We start from the raw sequence: 19,218 nt of genomic DNA, 5'->3' as shown, positions 1-19,218 counted from the left end.
TTGTTGCTGCAGTCTGGAATTGCTGTATATTTTGCATTCAGCTGCAGCTGCACACTGCACACCTTCTACTCATCTCATTCATTTTTCACTGCATTTTCTTCGGCTCTCATTCGTTTCTCTCGAAAAATGTTGCTACGTTTTGTATCACAAACAAACACAGACAAAGAGTAAAAGCGAAATAGTATCGTCGCACACCACTCGACCAAAGTGTGGCGAGCACTTTGCAACTTCCTTCTTGCTGCAGTGTGGGCTGTGGCTGCCACTTCGTTTTGGCACAGGTAAAAGACAAAAGAAATTACAAGAAATATTTTCTCCCTTCTTCCTTGTTTTTCCTATTTGTGGAACAGCCAACGGCCTCACAACACCTTCTTCCCCCTGCAAGTTTTTTCCGCCATCTATTTTTTTGTGCAAGAATTAGACAAAAATTAGCAAAAAAAAAAAGAAAATAAAGGCAGAAGAAAACGACGCTTTCCCGAAGGGAAGACAGGAGACAAACTCTTGAAAAGCCAAAAACCCACAGAAGGCGGTGGGCTGGCGCGGTTGAGGCGAAGCGTCGGTGGGGCAGGGGGGTGCCTGCCAAGCCTGCCACTGCCACTTTGCTTAATTAAACGCTCCCGTTACGTTGTGGTGCAAGTGGATGGGATGAATGGGGTGGATGGGGTTGAACGTTATGCGGTGGGCGTTGGGAGGGATTGAAAACTGTGCCAAGTGGCGGCTCCAGTCGACTATTCATGTCACAAAAACACACAGACACACACACAATGTTGTGGCAATTTTTAATTTAAATTATTAAAGAAAATGGTGCTAAGAAAGAGCCCTAGAATACGAATATGGAGACAGATGCCGGCCGGGGCTTTGGCTTTGGCTTCCGACATCACCTTAGACCCTTTGCTTCCCTTTCCTTTCCTTTTTCTTCTGGCGACACTTTACACTCCTTTGGAGCATCTCGTATCTTCCAAATCGTGGGGAATCATCAGCATTTGGCATCAGCACTTTTTATTTTAGCACCTTTCAGCAATAAAATTTTCTGCACAACTCGACAATTTTTGCTCTAGACAAAAGGTAACAAGAGGGTAACCACCACCAAGACAGAGAGAGAGAGAGAGAGAAAGAGAGAGAGAGAGAGCGTAAGAGGCAGAGAGAGAAAGAGAGAGAGAAAGAGCGACTAGGACTATTCGTAGCTAAAAGATCTACACGGTCTGATAGGCGTAGACTTTTTAATGAAAAGCCAAAGGAAGAAAATATCTTCAAGGAAGGCACAAAAAAGAAAGGAAAGAACGAAGGAAAAAAAAGTGGCATGAACGCTGTGTTTTGGAGGCATCCTTGAGGAGGACATGACTGCGATATGTTGCTACAGATAAGAGCGGATTCCCAGCTACACCACACCCCTCCTTTAAGACATGTACCATGGATGAGGAGGACGGAGATGGTGTTGCTGCGATAAGGTCATAATACAGAAAGGCTTTCCTAAAGTCAATGAAGGGCAATCTCCTCAGAGGAATTTTATCACTTTTCCATCAGAGAAAAAATGGTGCGAGAGAGAGAGAAGAGAGAGAACTGCCATAAAAAGAGTTCTCTGGAGAATTCTCTGCTAGAAATTCCACCCTAATTGAATGGCTTCCAATAGGAGCTTGGCTTCAATTCATTTGTTTCTTTTTTTTTGCCCCTATGCCAGGGATTCCGGCACGGACAAGTCCAACTAATTAGGAGCCAAATGTGGATGAGAGAGAGGGGACCAGGAGTGTGTCAGGGAGAAGGTAAGTCGGGGTGGGTGACTACACAAAAATTCAGCGATTAGCTAATAAGACGATTTGGTCAGTCGGTGAGGGTGGCCAGGGCAGGGCAGTGTGGCAGGGTGGCAGGGCCAGGGCGCTGTATAAAAACTTTTGGCATTTTTGGCCACTTTGTGAAATTGTTTGCCATATTTGCAGCTGCTAGAACTTTATCGCCAATACACACACACTCACACAACACACATACACACATAGTAATCAAATAAAACAGAAACGAGGCGACGAGGCACAAGCAAACAGCAAACAGTGTCCTGTGTGGCCAAAAAGACGACGCCGCTGGATGCTGGTCACGCGTATTGAATACAGAATATGCCAAACGAAGGGAAAGAAGGAACAAAAAAAACGAACAAAAATAATAGAAGAAGTAGAAGGGGAAGAATGTGGGATCTGTAGCTGTAACAAAAACAAGGAGTCAGTCATATCCGGTGCTGCGGTGTGGGAGAGACTCCAACATGAAGAGTCTTTTATTAAGTATAAGTTCATATCAAGTTACACACTTTCTGGCAGACAGGAGAGAGAGAGAGAGTCAAACCATGTGGCATGAAATTTGTCTGTGTGCGTGTTAAGAGAGAAGAAGGAAAGCTGAAAGTTTGTCAAGATGTCACTGTCGCATTTTTCGGTGCCATGGCAAGTTGCAGACTAATTATTGAATTGGCATAAGTTTCACCCAAGCATTTCGCTCTCTCCCTGTTAGCCTTTCTCCTGTACACAACATAAACGTCATAAACTATGTGTCATAATTTACTTTCGTTGTTCTTTCTCGCCAATAATTTCTTGTGATAAAGTTTCATTTGGGGTCAGGCAGAGAAATTCTGTTGGCAGCGTGCAGAAAAAAAGAAGAACGAGAAGGGACGTGTGAGACGCTTCTTAGGCGTCACAACTTTTATACCCGGCACTCAGTACTACATCTGCACCTTAATTCTGTCAAATTTTACAAATTTTCTTCATCTGTCATCTACATCTACAACACTTTTCCGTTAGCTCGCCGCCCTTCCCTAGACCCACACACTGCAGACTCGAGGCAGAGAAAGCACCCGCAAACAAAAAAAAAAACAAATATAAGCTGCAGGACGGGGTGGGTTAAAAGTCGGAAGAGGCAGGGGCCTAGTGAAGCAGAAGCAGAGTGTGAATGAAAGAATGTGAAAAAAAACAAATATAAGCTGCGGGCCGGGGTGGGTTTAGCCACTGCAAATGGATTTCTTCATTGTGGCTATAATATTGACCCAATCGGATCCCAATTTGGTGATCTAATAGATATGGCCATTCCCTACGGAGTGGCGTTTTTAGTTTTCTTTTGTAGGTAGGTTGTAGGTTTGGGAGGTTTTTGCCCTTTTGCGGGGGCGGAAGGGGGCGGGGCTCATTTTTTAAATACACTTGTAACAGTGTGAGCATACAGAAGTCTGGATGCAAAATTTGGTGGCTCTAGCTTTTATGGTTTTTGAGATCCAGGCGCTCACCAAGACGGAAGGACAGACGGACGGACAGACGGACGGACAGACGGACGGACAGACAGACGACTCGGCTATTGATGCTAATCAAGAATATATATCCTTTATGGGGTCGGAAACGTTTCCTTCTGTGTGTTACATACATTCACTTTGTGCACAAATAAAATATAACCTATTTGCTCTTCGAGTACCGGGTATACAAATTCTAGAGGGAGGGAATGTCCGGTCAGACATTAAACATTGTTTTTTCTTTATCTTCACGCAAAGAAAATGAAGGTAATTCCCATACCACAAATATGTAACCGAATACAAACTTAACATTTTCAATCATCTTTCACAAACTCACGCACACGCACACACACCTACACACACACAGGGATGCCCTCAAAATGTAAGTGAAACTTTTGCTAATTGCCGACAAACCTATGAAACCAAAAACCTTGAAGGGCAAAACAGGAATGTTCCTGCCAATTAGTGCTGCGAGGAGTCGTCCTACAGGCGAAATAGGCAATTGTAATGCGCTAGATGGCATCACCACGTCGTTGTCGACAACAGCAAAATAAGTTTACCACATGGCTGTAAGTAGCTCTCCCTACCTCTCTCACTCTCTCGCTCTCTCTTTAGCATTTCTGGAAATCATTTACAAGGGTAAACAGGAGCAAACAGCGAAAGATTGAGGAAGAGATTAAGCAGAACAACTTATGGATATATTAGTTTTGAATTCAGTAGTCACAGATACAACTCTTACAAAAAATGAGCATGGCATGGCGTTGAGTATTTAAACTAGCTACAAAAATACCAGCCACACCATTCACTTAAAACAGACAAAAACTTAACATATTTTGGACTTACAACCTCCTCGTAAATCCAGCCACAAGCCATAGCCACACACTATAATTCTAAGCCAAAATTCGCAGTTCTTATAGCAGCTAAGACTTCAAAGTCTTGGATTTCACTGTCCCAATGTGAAGAGATCTTCTCTGTTGGCAAGGAAGAGCAATCTCTGGCCACTTGCGTACAAGTGGTGACTATGGGTACACTCATTCATAGTTACGAAAATGTGTGTACATGATGCTGTTATGCTGTGATGCCATAATACTTGTATCCACACAAAGCCCAAATAATGCGTTGCCATTGTAAATCTAAACCGTACCAACAAAAATAGAAAAAAAGAATAAAAGAGAAAATAAAAGCGAGCGAAAAGTGAGAGAAAAAAGGAAAAACGGCATGGATATACTACGGTTGGTGAGAAGCAGCAAGTGACAACAACAACAAAATAAAGAGAAAAAGGACATTAGCCACATTTTATCTTGGCAACCACATATGTATACCAATACCAACACTAACACCAGCAAGCAGGAGCAGCAAGCACACACGTGTCCACGTTATGCATGCCAATCACGTAGCGTGGTGGGGGCATGGTGTGGCTGGTATTTTTGTAGCTAGTTTAAATGCTCAACGCCATGCCATGCTCATTTTTTAGTGAAGTTTTATCCAAAAGACAAAGTCTACGACATGTACGTGCAACAACAATACAACACGCCACAAAAAGGGAGAGAGAGAGAGAGGCCGAGAAGACAGAGATAGATAACTAGAAGGTCCGCGAGAGATCCATTTAGATGGATGATAGAGCAAAATAACGAAAGGCAAACAGGACCCTTACCACCTGGCTCTGTCGGTGTCGCTGTGTTTTCCTCTGCCTGTGTTGATGCTCTCCCTCTCCTTCACTCTCTTCAGATTTAACAAGGAAGACCGAGACTGTAAACTAGCGAAGCATTTTCGTCTGCCTCGTTTTCTGTCTCTCTCTCTCTCTCTCTCTGTCCAGACAGACAATGCATTTGAATTGCCAAAATGTAAGGTATTTTTGGCAGCGTGAATTGAATCGGTTATGTCAACTAGGATTCAGACTGAATTCAGCAAGAAATGGGTTGGCGAGTGGCCTAGAGGATTCAGAATATTCTTGGTACTGGAATGCATTCAAAGTACAGCCACACAGTGGGGCAGGCTACTCAAAAATCATAGAAATGGATGATGCTACTCTTGGTCTCTCTCGCTCTCTTTCTCTCCACCTCTCTGTGTGGTATCTCTTAGCTGTTTAGTATTCTGCGGCTTTTACTTGGCGAGCAAATTGCAAATTCAAATGCAAATCCACATCTGGAGAGCCACTTGTGTGTGCAGGAGCAGCAGCAGCAGTAGCAGCGGCACAGTGGCAGGGTTTGTATGTTGTTGCTTCTTAATTGAAATGAAAACTGAAAGCTGACCGCAAAGTGACATACAAAAACGAAAAACTGGCAAAAACATACGTAAAAGAAAGTAAAAGACAGAAAGACATAGAGAGAGAGAGAGAGAGAGAGGAGCAAGACAGGACACTCGCAGGACAGGGAGACGTAGAGACACACCGACAGACAAAGACGAGTGTTGACCGAGTCGAGTCTCTCTCTCACTCATGTGTCCGTGTCATCGTGTAATAAATCTAATCTAAGCACATAGAAAATACAAACAAACAAAGCGAATAGCTAACTGTATTCCATGTGGTCATGTGTGTGTGTGTGCTATGAAAATGTATGCATCTGTGTGCCTGTGCCTGTGTGTGTGTTTGTGCATTTGTATTTGTATTTGGGTTTAGTTTGCGCTTAATAAACTGTTTAAGTTTTCTGAAATGCAGCAGGCAGACACCAACACACACACACGACTGCATAATAAGCAAGTGCTTGAAGGGCCTTGCCTCCCGAAGCAAACAACAGCAACAACAGCATCCATGAGGGGCACAAAAACCCACCTCAACGATTCTGTTTGACTAAGAGCTGGGGCTGGGGTGGGGTTGGGGCTGCGGCTGGGGCTAGAAGCTGCGGCAAGGGCTAGGGGCATGTGTGGCATCGGTGTGGTGGTGGCATGCAACTGCTCGACTGCACGACGTGTTTGTGCATGTTTGTGCCGCTCCACTCCGCTCCGCTCCTGCAAAAGTGTACGCACATTTGCATAGATTGAAGCATCACGTTCGCGTCTCACCTGCACAACGAAGGAGATAGAGAGAGCGAGAGAGGGGAGTGGACAGATGTCGGCGGTGGAGGCGACGCATTTACAAATTGGCCAAAAAGGCTGGAAACCAAATAGTAAAGCTGGCTTATAATCGATTTTTCGTGAACATTTTGCAATAATTGATACACAAATTACCAAAAGAAGGACACTAAGGACACTTATTTTCAATATTTTATCGGTACCATAGGATCATCAGAGACGAGTGTACTGGAATCTTAAACAGAATAATTGATAATTTTTGTTTGCACTTAATATACATACATATCTGCTCATAGCCGTCGTTGATGGCTTGAATAGCGTCATAAGTTACAAGTCCCACTGTATCTTGAGCCTTGAGACAGCCACTTGTGTCCACCATTAAAGCAGCGTCACGAGTCCCGTCCGGTACCGTCCCCTCTCCCTGTCTGACTGTAGAAGTTTCCAGCAAGTGAAAGGCAACCCGGAAAGGGTATTCAGAGTTCTTGTTTTTTGGGCTCTGCCTCAAGTGGCAGCAACACCGAGTGCTACATAAGATGCACACAATATTGTTGTTGTGGCTGCTGTCGCACTCGAGTGGTTGGCAAAGGGAAAACTTTGCTGCTACAGCGGGTTGAACGGTTCAGTGGGTTCAGCGGGTTGAGCTGTTGAGCGGTTTGTGGTAGTTTGAAGCTGTCGCGAACACAGTGCGCATCATAATTATAGACGCACTTGAGATGGGAATTAATTATACAAATTGTGAGCAAATCGAAACGGATGGGGGCGGAAGGGCGAGACGTGAGCTGCCAGAAGACGCCAGCCCCAGCCACATTAATTAGCGTTCATCAATCATGTTTGACCGCAAAGGCAGCTACGGTGGCGGCGGAGGCCAAAGACACTTAAGGAATCAACACCCACAATCACAAACATTCCATCCGCACCATTCCATCCCCCACTCCACTCTGTGGTGCACAAATATTGCGCAATTTGTCGTCATTATCCGGGATATAGGACCTCATAACGTGCGGCGACATCATCAATTTCAAAAATTTTTGACGCGCAGCCACAAAGGCGTGGCCAGAAGCTGACGCGGAGAGTGGGGCAGAGGGAGTGGTTGCAAATCGATTAATATTCCAAAGAGTATATATTTAAGGCTGGACAAAGAAATTGCATTTCAATCGAGAAATTGTTCGATGGGTCATCGAAAAGTTATTGCTAATGATTCAAAATTTTCAATTTCGAAACAAAAATATTACTATTTTGGGATTATTTAGTATATTTTAATATGTTGGTTATTTTTTTAATGAGTGTATCGAAAAATTTCGATATATTAAACATGTGCAATTAATCATTAATTTCATTATATTTTCAACTGAATAAATGAATATTCATTATTCGAGTAAAAAAATCTAACTCATTAATATGTATTTTTTTCGCATAGTTTTAGGATTTAATTACTCATCGATTGCAATCGATAATCACACTATCGATGGCCATTTTCTTTAACGACAACTGCAATCAGTGGGAAATACTATTTCCTCATGTTTTATCTGTGGCAACCCATCGATAATTTTAAAGAAGAAAATCATGTGGGAAAAAAAGTACATCGCATCGATTCGGGGCCCAACCTAACCACCCTACCCAACCCACAATTTCTACGGCGATTAATGCGGTTCCGTTTCTGCCATTCCCCTTGCCATCACGACTTAAACTCCCACTTGTCAGTCCCAGTCTCATTCCATTCCATATCGTTCCATTCACTTGGCTCCATCGTTCGCTCTGCTTCAGTGGCAGACAGAATTGACAATCATTTTACACTTGGCAGGATATTATGTAAATTGCTTTTCATATTTGTGCAACATTTAAATTTACACACGCACACAAACACACAAACAGCACCCATTGCCCAGAGCCGAGAGCCCGTATATAAGCGGATGACAGCTGAGTGGGTGGAAAACGGGGCTATGGTGGGGTTTGGCGGCAAGTAAATCACGACTCACGGCCGCATTTGGTGGATGGTGTTGATGTCAAAGGCACCGAGCTGGGGGAAGAGATTCCAGCAACATCATTATAACGATAGGCATAGCAATCCCCAACCTCCCCCCCAAAGGCTGATTGAATGAAAGACCGACCGACTGACTGGCTGACTGACTGACTGACTTACTGAATGACTGAATGCCTGACTGACTGACTGGTTGAGTGCCTGAGTGACAGGCTGAATGAATGACTGAATCGCAGACTAACAGAATGAGTGGAGGCCGCAGGGACAAAATTAACGATGCGTAAAAAGTCGCTTACGCCTTCGCTTTCATCAACGCCTCAAATGGGGCATGCCCCTGCAGCCATGGCTTACAGGTGCACGGTTCGCTTTAATGGGTATATGGCCGTCGAATACAGATTGATCAGTCATCCTCCCTGTCTGCCTGCCTGCCTGTATCCTCTGTACTTTCTTTATGGCTGATTGTGAGATGCGACAGAACAGACATCGACGCCCGCCCCTGGGTAAGTCCTGTGTATTTGTCCCTTTTTTCCTCCTACGACGCTTCCTTTTACTTCTTTCCATCTCACTTGTTCTCTCTTTTTCCCCACTCTTTTTGTTTATTGGTGTCTGGCAACGAACGAACACAAAAAAAAGGGGAAAAGGTGGGAGAAGAAATCGCAATGTGTCAGTTTTAATGGGACTGCCATTGCCGCAGGCAGTCGCGCGATTCTCGATGTTGTTCTCCATATAAATCCCTGCCTACGTCCGACTGTCTGTCTGCCTGTCTGTCTATCCCCCGTCTCAGGGGAGAAGATATTAGTGGAACCGATTGGGTGCTAAGTGCATTTACTGCCAAAAGGACCCGGATACGGGCCAGGACTCTCAATTAAACCACGAGACACCACCCCCGTGGTGGGGGGACCAAGCAACGTAATTTACATGCAACTCACATCGGAATCCATATAGGCTAACGACTCCATCCATATATAAAGTCCGAGATAGTCCATATTAAAGGTTGGGCCTGTTAAAACTATGATCCATCCTACAGGAAATTGAATTATTTGGACTGGAAATGCGAGGGCCAGCTAATTGGAGCTGTAAGCTCCGACCGTAAGATTAATTCAATTGGTCAGCGGTAGACGGGCAAACAGGCAGGCGGCCAGAGAAGAGGCAATCGACTAATTGGTTTAATATTACACATACGCATGTCGTATACGCCTGGTGTACGTTCTCCCGTTAACTCCATTTAATAGAAAAAATTCCTTCAATGTGCCTTTTAGTCTTTGTCGGTGGTTCGCTTTGATGGAATATCAAATTAATGGTAATGTTAGCTAAGACTACGATTACTTCGAGGCTTCGATTATTAATCGTTTTCTACCAAATTAACGCACATAAAACGAAAGTCATTAAATGCAATTTACATATTCAATTTATTTAAACAGGTATTGCAAACGCATTCGAAAATTGTAGGCTTGAGAGGGGGGGGGGGGGGGGGGGGGGGGGGGGGGGGGGGGATCATTTTAGAAAGACACTTGTAAAATTTGGTGGCTCTAGCTTTTATGAGATCCAGGCGCTCAACTAAACGGCCGGACGGACAGACGGACGGACACACATGGCTCAATCGACTCGGCTATTGATGCTGATCAAGAATATAATAATATACTTTACGGGGTCGAAAAAGTTTCCTTCTGTGCGTTACATACAATCACTAAGTGAACCAAAACAACATACCCTATTTACTCTTCGAGTACCGGGTATAAAAACCAGAAAAGGCCGCACACACTTTTCACTTGAATCGATTTTAAAACGTTTGTGTGATTAATTCTTTTAACCGTGCGAGTAAAATGAATGAAAAATAATGAAATAACAAGTGTAATCGTTGATTGTGCTGTCCTGTCCGTTGATTCGATCAGAAAGTCATTGTCCCTGTCGCTCGGGGGGCCATGGATTGAGGCATAGATGTTTCAACATCATGACACTCGGCACGCGGAGTGCATCAATACAAAAAATAGACCCTCTGCCCCCACCTACCCCCTGTAGGGTATCTATCTTGATACCTGGTGGAGATCTGCACCTCTGACCTTTATGTGATTATGATTATGATTTTGATTCACAAATCTGTTGGTACTGGAGTGCTTCGCTCTTCAACAGCTCAAGACTCACCTGCAAAGAGAAAAAAAAGGATACGTTGGGTTAGCAAAATGCGTTGAAAAATATGTAAGTTGTGTGTGTGTGTGTTTCGGGAAAATATGTGACAATATTTATGCACATATGCTGGGATGCTGCTGCTGCCGTGTGTGTCTCTGTGGAATGGTTTATGGTCGGTTGACTGTGCCATAAAGTGGGTCAGAGGTCTCTCTCTCCACGTACAAAATGTAGTTATAAAATCCCAAAATCAGCTTTCCACACACTCCGCCCTCCCCAATCTGAGTGTGTGTGTGTGTGTGTGTTTGGAAAATGTATTTGCCTATTTACAGCCTATTGCACATTTCGATGGCCTAAAACCCAAGTCACAGCTAAACGAAAACGAAAAAAAAAGAAATGGAAAATTGTTGGAAACTTAGTCGAGCACAAACAGAAAACTAAATTCAATTTCGCAGGGGGCAATGATGATGATGATGTGAATGGGAATATGTGGATATGGGATGATGGTGATGGAGAAAACAGCCTACACTCTCCCAATCTCTCTCTTCTCTTTTCGTGTGCAGGGTTTTTTTTTTGTATTCTTTCATTTCCCGACTTACCGAGAATGCTTTGAGAAATACCAAACACTGTATAATGCCCTCCATGGTGTCGCCGGTGAGGCAGAAGGTGCCTGTTAGGTGGCGGCCCTTCCGTCCCACTGTGGCCGCCGCTAGTGAAGCATGCACCAGGGCACGCTGCTCGATGCCAGCGCTGCCCTTGCCCCCGCTGGCAGCAGCGGCAGCTGTGGCTGCAGCTGCTGCCGCTGTGGCCACCACGCCGCTCGTCAGCATTCGTGGCAGCGGTGCGGCACGCATTAGCCGCTCCAAGGAGTCCATAATTATTGTTTGTCTAGCGGTTTATCGATAACGCTAACGGCTTATGGTTGATTGTTTGGTTTCGATTCGATTTGATTCGATTAATTTTGTGTGGTTTTGATTTCTTTGCTTTTTTTTAGTTTTGTTTTGAGTTTACGATTTTGTGGGAGTTTTTTCTTTTCTGGTTGAGTTTTTCGTTTAGTTTTTCACTTTTGTATTGTATTTTTGTTGTTGTTGCTCTGCATCACACATTTTATTCAACTGAAAAAATTGTTGTTTTTTTTTTCGTTTTCGTTTTACCAAAAAGCGGAAGGAAAACGATAAAAAAAAAACCAAACAAAAAAAGCCAACACACTCGACTGAAATTCGAACAGGGAAAAAACTCGCAAAAGAATTTGCAAAAAAATAAAGAAAAGTCATAGAGAATCAAGCGTAAAACGAAATAAAAAATAACTGAAGAAAGCAAGAGTTGGAGACTGGACTTTTTTTTTGGCCAGAGATGATTATCGGCCGACATCGGGCGCACAACTGGGAGAAGCACAAGAGTCCCGACTGAGGCTGCCTGCATTGTCAGTTTCAGTGACTGTTATTTCAGCTGTTAGCCTGTAACAGTCACTCTCACAGCCAGTCAATTGTATAATTTATGGGCCACACAGTGTGGCAAGTGTGGCAGCATGGAGCACTATCAATAACTAAGAAGTGGGCCCCATAAAAACTACACTGGAATGTCCCAAAGATGAACTGCAAAATGAAATATTACACAGTATGATGTGCGACATTGTGCGGCATCGGCATTTGCCACATTGTTGGATCAAAAATATACGAAGCAGAAACAGAAGCAACACCATCAGCTGAAATAGCAGCAGGAGCAGAAGCAAACATGACAGAGGCCATGTCGCTCCATCATTCTGTGCTGTGCTGACCACTGGCTGGGGACTAATAAAATTCAAGTTAAATGGTTGTTAAAAATTTATAACAGACTACAGCCGCTCCAGGCATCATCCAGTATTCGTGTTGCACGAGGCCGCCGAAGACATTACAAAAGAGATAGGCAAATGCCAGGATAAGCAAGACGCCAGGAAGCGCAAGTCAAAAAAAAAAACACAGTAGGATAAATCGTCAAGTTTTACTTTTGAAAATAAGTTTAACGAGAAGGGACGTGTGAGACGCTTCTTACGCGTCACAACTTTTATACCCGGCACTCAGTACTACATCTGCACCTTAGCGGTGTTTTGTCAAATTTTAAATTTTTTCTTCATCTGTCATCTACATCTACAACACTTCTCACACTAACACGCTTGCCGCCCTTCCCTAGACCCACATACTGCTGACTTGCGGCAGACGCAGAGGCAGCGCCCTCACACAAAAAAATAAACAAATATAAGCTGCGGGACGGGGTGGGTTAAAAGTCGGAAGAGTCAGCGCCAGGGGGAGGGCAGAGGCAGGGGCCGAGTGAAGCAGAAGCAGAGTGTGAATGAGAGAATGTAAAACGAGCAACAAAAGCTGGAGGCAGGGTGGGTTTAGCCAGTGGAAATTAATTTCTCCATTGTGGCTATAATAATGATCCAATCGGATCCCAATTTGGTGATCTGATAGATATGGCCATTTCCTACGGAATGGCGTTTTTAGTTTTCTTTTATCTTCAAAGTTGTAGATTTGGGAGGTTTTCGCCCTTTTGCGGGGGCGGAAGGGGGCGTGGCTCATTTTTGAAATACACTGGTTTCAGTGTGAGCATATAGCAGTCTGGATGCAAAATTTGGTGGCTCTAGCTCTTATAGTCTCTGAGAACTAGCCGACAAACAAGACGGACAGACGGACAGAGAGACATGGCTCAATCGACTCGGCTATTGATGCTGATCAAGAATATATATACTTTAAGGGGTCGGAAGCGCTTCCTTCTGTGCGTTACATACAACCGTTATTCCACACAAATACAATATACCCTATTTACTCTTCGAGTACCGGGTATAAGAACATCTTCGCTGTAATTTCAAGAAAATATCGAAGCATTTGAGACCCATTTTGTTATCGATGGGCTATTGCGAAGTTAAGAATGTCAGAAATAAATATTTCTTCATTTTTGCTTTGTAAATTCTTATTCAAACGCATTTAAATTATTTTTCAGGAGTGATCTTTTCGATTAAACTTCCCAGTTTGATGAATTAACAATTATCGATTTATATTATCGATAATTAACCGATAACTCACGAAATATCCAAATGTAAGCTTTAACTTTGCAGAAAAGCAAGTAGAAAACGATTCGCTGTTAAACTTTTGTCGCCTGTCGCCCAAAGCAGGCCTCATGTGTGCCCTGATGCCACCACGCCCCACACTCCAATGCCCCCTGTACCCCGCACATTTCTCTAGCTCATCTTTTACGGTTCTAGCAGCAGTTACAGTTGAAGAAAAATAAGCATACAGTCCTTGGCCTGTGGGCTCTTGCTCTTGCTGTATCTCTGTCTCTGGCTTTAGCTTTAGCTTTGGCTGCCATCATCCGTTGGCTCTTCCGCTTCCATTGGCCCAGGCGCTTCAAGCGTAATTTATCTGCTGCTGCTGTTGCTGCTGCCCTAGAGAGAGACACAGAGAAAAGGAGAAACGTTGCTGTCAACAGGACCCGGGCAGAGGAGCGTGCGTCCTTTCTGCCTACTGCTACTGCGGGGGGATAGGGCTGTGGCTTGGTAAAATTTATGCAAACCGACGTATGGCCAACAGGATGAGAAGCAGAAATATGCCAAGAGTTTTGTTTGTGGGAACAGGACTGACTGTCGAGAATTTCTATGGGCAGGGCCGGTGTGTGTGGGTTGTCCTTTGGGTGGCACACACAAACACATACATAAATACAAACAGTGTATTAACTGCAGCTAAATCAAACATTTGAGCCAAGTTATGAATTATTTTCCATTGTGCAGCAGGCGAAACATGCCTTGTCGCCAAGGCCAGGACCAGCCCAGGACCAGCACCAGGACAGGAAGTTGCCTCTGACTTTTGCCTTCTTCGCAGAGGAAGGACGTACGATCCAGAGATCCTTTTTAGCATCACCTGTCCGTGTATGTGCGTCGAGTCATCCTCCCCCTACCTTTTGGGAACGGGCCCAGTCAATTTGAGCAGCATTTTGTTGCCATCCTTAGGCCCCCCCGCACAAACAAGAGAATCCATTCTCCGTCCCATTTTCTTCTTTTCTTCTTTTCTGTTGTCTGTTTTCTTTTTTCTGCCTAGCTGTGATGATTCGCCATTTGATTCGCCTCTGACTCTGCCTCTGCATCGACCTCAGCCTCGTGCCTCCTCCTGTGGCACATAAATTGAATAGACAAGCAAAGCAAAAGACTAAAGTTCGGGGCAGCAGCAGCACAGCAGAGAAAAAAAACATTAACAACCAAACAAAAACAAACCCAGGAAAAAAAGGAAAAAAAATCTATGGGGAATTCAAGCAAAAATTAAGTGAAAATAATAAACCCTTGGAGCGGTTCACACACACACACACATATCCAGTGGCAAGAGGAGACCATTACACACACGTTGGCCAAGTTGCCACACTGCCACTGCCATTGCCACCAGCTGACATTACAGTTAATTAAAGGTGACCCAAGAACCACTTCCCACCTCCCACTCACAGTTCTTGACCCAAGACCAGGCAAGACACACACTGGGCCGGAAACTAGAGACAATTTAGTGAAATTGGAGTAGAACTTTCGAAGGGAGCTTTCTCTCAAATAATTACAACTCGAATTTTGTTATCGATGAGCCTTGTTTTTACCGATAACTTATGGACAAATCGATTCTTAGGTCAAAATTTTTTCATTTTAGATGGATGAAACTGAATAAGTTACAATCTATCGAAAGATGTGCTAAAAATATAGGGAAATTCTTTAGCTACAGCACTTGACGATTGCAGCGTCATGGCAGTGTTCCGTGTGGCAGGAGCGACTGCCACGAGTTGTTGGCAAGTGAGAGTCTGTGGGCCGACTGGAAACTTTGCAAATGAATGGCAGGGCATTGGAAATAATGAGCTGTATTTACATTTCAAAGCCCACAGATCCAGGCGAGCAGGCGAACAACCGCACAGTCGAGCACAACAAAAGTTTTAGCTGAAGGATTGAGTGGGTTCCACGGGGTTCTCTTCGACTCCGTCTCCGTTTTTGTTGGCATTGCACACAATTTGTTTTATGGCCATGGCGTGCACATTAAACGCGCACTTAATCACACGCACTGGGCGTGGCCCAGCCTCTCTCTTTCTCTTCCTCTCACTCTGCCTCTCTGTCTATGCCCCGCCGCCAACAACAATCGTCTGTGGCGACAAATCAAACTGATTTCACTCTGGATTTCGCATCTCTTTTTCATTGTTATGTTTTTGTTTTCTTTCATTTCTGGGCTCCTTTCGCTTTTCGCTTTTCGCCTTTCGTTTCGTTAGCTTTCGTGCCTTATTAAATCACTTTTATTGCCATTGAAATGTGCAAAAGTTGTTTGCAACAGGACAGACTCGAGCAGAACAGAGTAGACCAGACGACCACGGTGCGTATGCGTAGTGCATGTGGTAGAAATAATTCATATTTAAAGTAATATTAAAATTCAGGAAAAGGGAATTAATTCAAGAGAGGCACATGGTGGTTGGGAATTTATTAAAAAAGGGAACAGAGTGGAATTCCATGAACGGAGCGGAACAAGGCTTCTTCTTCAGGTCTAAAGATTTTCTAGAAATGTGCGGGGAGGCACACAATTTGCAGTCCAATGAAGTGGAAACTTAATGATACAAAATCTTCAGTTATTTTAAAAAATTAACAAAATTCTTCAGCTTAGTAGCGACATCTACTTTCCATTCCGGAAATTTAATATTTTACCAATGGAAAACGTTAAGCTGGAAAGTGTAAATTCTTGATTTATGAATTCTTTGACTTGCAACAACATTCCTTGCAACATAATCTGCCCACGCACATCCCCCCTTTCCCAGTGCTAACTGTAGAAACTGAAGTTAAGCCACAACTCAATTTGTCATGAAATTGTTCAACAATTTCCCCGTCGCTTATCCGAGAATTGTTCTTGTGGCACTGCCAGCACCGTCCACAGCAGCAGTGTCAGCACCGTCTCAGCGAGGCGTATAATTAAATTTTCATGCCACCTGCAGTTGCCGCTGCTGCGGCATAGAGAGAAGCCAAAACAGCGTGCAGCAAGTGGGTGGAGGGGCTGCTGCATGCGCCACTGACTGAATACAGAAGAAGGGGCAAATGGCTCTGTGGCTGGGGCAAGCATCAACGCCTCCAAAATGTCGACTCAAAGCAGGCGGAAGTAAACGCAGGACTCCACGCCTCCACTTGTTTTCCAAGGGTGCCTAAAGCAGGCCTCGATCATACTGTCAGAGATTGCGTACTGCCCCCGTACTGACAGATTTTCGGATAGAACAATTACTCGCTCGAAAGATGTCAAAGAAAAGAATTCCCTGCGAGCCGCGGGCATCGCAGGCGCGGCTGTCGCCCGATTGCTTTGATCGCACCGGAAAGTTGGTGTATTACAAGAATGCAGCTGCTGGGATGTTGCAGCAGCAGGAAATCCCATGTGGCGTGCGCAAGGACAGGCCGGTGAAGACCAAGGACGCCAATGGCAAACGCATGCTGCCGCCGGGCACACGTCCACCGGGACGTGTCCCAGGTGCCTTGGCCGTCATGGCGCGTCGCATCGGCGGCAACAAACCGACGCCCAGCGAGAAGCGTGCCGAGTCCGGAAAGGCTACGTTCTTCCATGTGCAGGGCCAGTCGTGGGAGTCGAAGGGCTTTGCCGAGCTCACTCCCATTGAGCTGGAGCGAATGCGATCGGGGCGTCCAAAGACCGCCGACGAGAAGCGGGCCGAGCAGGCCATGAAGCAGGAAGAACAGCGCCAACAGACGGAAGAGACCGAACGGATACGCAGCTATTTCCGTGCCATTGACGGGCAGCGGCGCGAGAAGGAGCTCCAGCGCCAGCAGGATATGGAGGCGGCCGACGTCGACGAGGAGCAGCGAGCGGAGGCGAGTCGCCTCAAGGTGTTGCAGCATTCGCTGAATGTCAGATACGAAATGGATGAGCGAGTGCGGGAGGCCACCAAGGCCATTTCGGAGGCCAAATGCAGCGCCATTTGGACCGCACAGGTACAAGAGCGTCAATTGCTTGACCGCGCCCAGGCAGAATGTGACGCCCATCAGGCGCGCAAGAATCTCGAGTACAACAACAGTAAGTGGGGCACCGACAAGCAGAAGGATGCGATCGATGAGATCAAGCGTCGCCAGTATGGTGCGGATGTCCGCCAGCAGATACTCGATCGCGAAAAGATGCGGTTCACCGCCCAGGATCGGCAGCAGCAGGAGGCACACGAGATGCGAGTCTCTGTCGATGAATTCAAGAAAGCGGAGGCCCACCACGTCCAGGCCGTCTCCAAGGGGAAGCAGAGCTATCGCCAGGAGCTGGACAAGTACTCAAAGATGCATCGCGAGTTTGTGCGCATGCTGTGCCAGCAGGATCAGAGTGACGAGCGGCGCGCCTACGACTACCTGCTGCAGAAGGAGGCCAAACTGCGACAGGAGCTAGCCGAGAGGAAGGCCCAGCAGGCTGAGGTGAAGCGCCAGCGTGACGCTCTGTTTGTCGTTCAGCAGAAGATGATGAACGCCAAGGACAACCAGGACGAGATGCGCTTCATAGCCGAGCACGAGCGCCTCGAGCGCAAGTATCGCGAAGCTGAGCGCCAGGCCGCCGAAAAGGAGCGCCGCATCGCCGATGAACTCCGCAAGGGAAATCTCGAGCAGCTCGATCGCCTCAGTCAGATGAAGGCCTGCTACTACACGCAACGGGAGCGCGACAACAGGGTCATGATGCAGCTCCGCGCCGAGGAGGCGGAGCAGCGTAAAGTTGAGGCCGCCGCGGACAAGGTGAAGCGGAACAATCTCCGCTTGGGCGTCGCCTGCCAGATGGAGGAGCGCGAAAGGGCGCGTCGCCGTGAACTGGCCGCCGAGCGTATGGAGTTTGAAAAGGAACGCGCCGCGGAGGTGCAACGCCAGACAGAGATCGATACGGTGATTGCCGTGAAGCTGGATGATCTGACCAAGCGCGGATGTCTGCCGGGACGAGAGCTCAATACGTTGAAGGGTCGTGTGGCGAATGCGGCACACAAGAAGCTGGGGGCAGCGATGACTTAAGCTTCTGCCACAGCACACCACACACTACACTCAATTATATCCACGTCAAACACATGCACACATCCACACATCCACACATCCGAAGATGACAAATGGCACTAAAACACACACACACAGACACACGCAGGCATACGTATAAGAGGGCGGGCTGAAAAAAATAGTCGGCCTACCTATAAATAAAAAATTATTTTTAAATATTTTCTTTTTATTTGTCAACATGCGAGGGCTGTCTGATAACTTTCTGGCCAGACAACGTAGACGAACGTTAACCAAACTTGGCATCTTTTAATATGTTCACGACAAAATTTCAGATGAATATTGTTCGGCCTTCCCAAATCAAAACCGAGATGGACGATGTCTATGGGGACTCTGCCATATAATTTACAGCTGTAAAGTTTCGGTTTGCTGAATCTAAGCGTGGACGTACGAGCTTAGAATATGAAAAAGGTCCGGGACGCCGACGAGTTAGATATGCTCACTTTTGATCAAAAGCGTGTTCGAATGAGCTGTTGCAAGTCTCTCTTCAAGATGCTTACGGGTAAGCTTCACTTGCAAAAGAAAAAAAATGTTTCATAAGCTTAATGCACCTTCACAAACATCAGCATTTTCTTGATAGGGATTCGATTGGATCTCTGGGATTGGACCAACATTGGAACTCTAGGACTCCAGCCACTTTTTTACCATGGAAATATACAGAGTAGAGTGACCATAGAAAATATCAAGAATTAGCCATCTGCGTTTTTTTTTCGCGATCGAGGATCTTTGGCCGAATCCTTCTGCTTGATGGTGGACCAGTTGCTGTACTCGAGTTCTATAATGGGCGTCATATTCCGACTGGGTGCGGTC

At 45.5% G+C, this 19,218-nt stretch overlaps 2 protein-coding genes across 24 annotated transcripts in view; one reads left to right on the top strand and one right to left on the bottom strand.

The window, feature by feature from the left end:
• The window catches only part of LOC117590506 (neurobeachin), a 200,752-nt gene that overhangs the window by 67,400 nt on the left and 114,134 nt on the right, over nucleotides 1-19,218 (bottom strand). For 6 of the 23 annotated variants that reach the window (XM_034283168.1, XM_034283177.1, XM_034283169.1 and 3 more), the window contains exon 1: nucleotides 10,961-11,254. The exons of 9 other annotated variants lie outside the window; for them this stretch is intronic. In XM_034283168.1, coding sequence (XP_034139059.1) covers nucleotides 10,961-11,236 — 276 coding nt within the window. In that variant the 5' untranslated portion in view covers nucleotides 11,237-11,254. Of the gene's footprint in view, nucleotides 1-10,960; nucleotides 11,255-19,218 lie in introns of those variants that run through there. 8 more of the 23 variants (XM_034283183.1, XM_034283185.1, XM_034283188.1 and 5 more) reach the window with 4 other exon arrangements.
• LOC117590507 (trichohyalin) lies at nucleotides 16,612-18,468 on the top strand. The gene has a single exon (XM_034283193.1). It carries the CDS (start codon nucleotides 16,627-16,629, stop codon nucleotides 18,370-18,372), a length of 1,746 nt encoding a protein of 581 aa, XP_034139084.1. The 5' UTR covers nucleotides 16,612-16,626; the 3' UTR covers nucleotides 18,373-18,468.

Source organism: Drosophila guanche, unplaced genomic scaffold, assembly GCF_900245975.1.
Source record: "Drosophila guanche unplaced genomic scaffold, DGUA_6, whole genome shotgun sequence".
Classification (NCBI taxonomy): domain Eukaryota; kingdom Metazoa; phylum Arthropoda; class Insecta; order Diptera; family Drosophilidae; genus Drosophila; species Drosophila guanche.
Note: the sequence above shows the minus strand (reverse complement) of the source record. Positions and strands in the feature narration are given on the sequence as shown.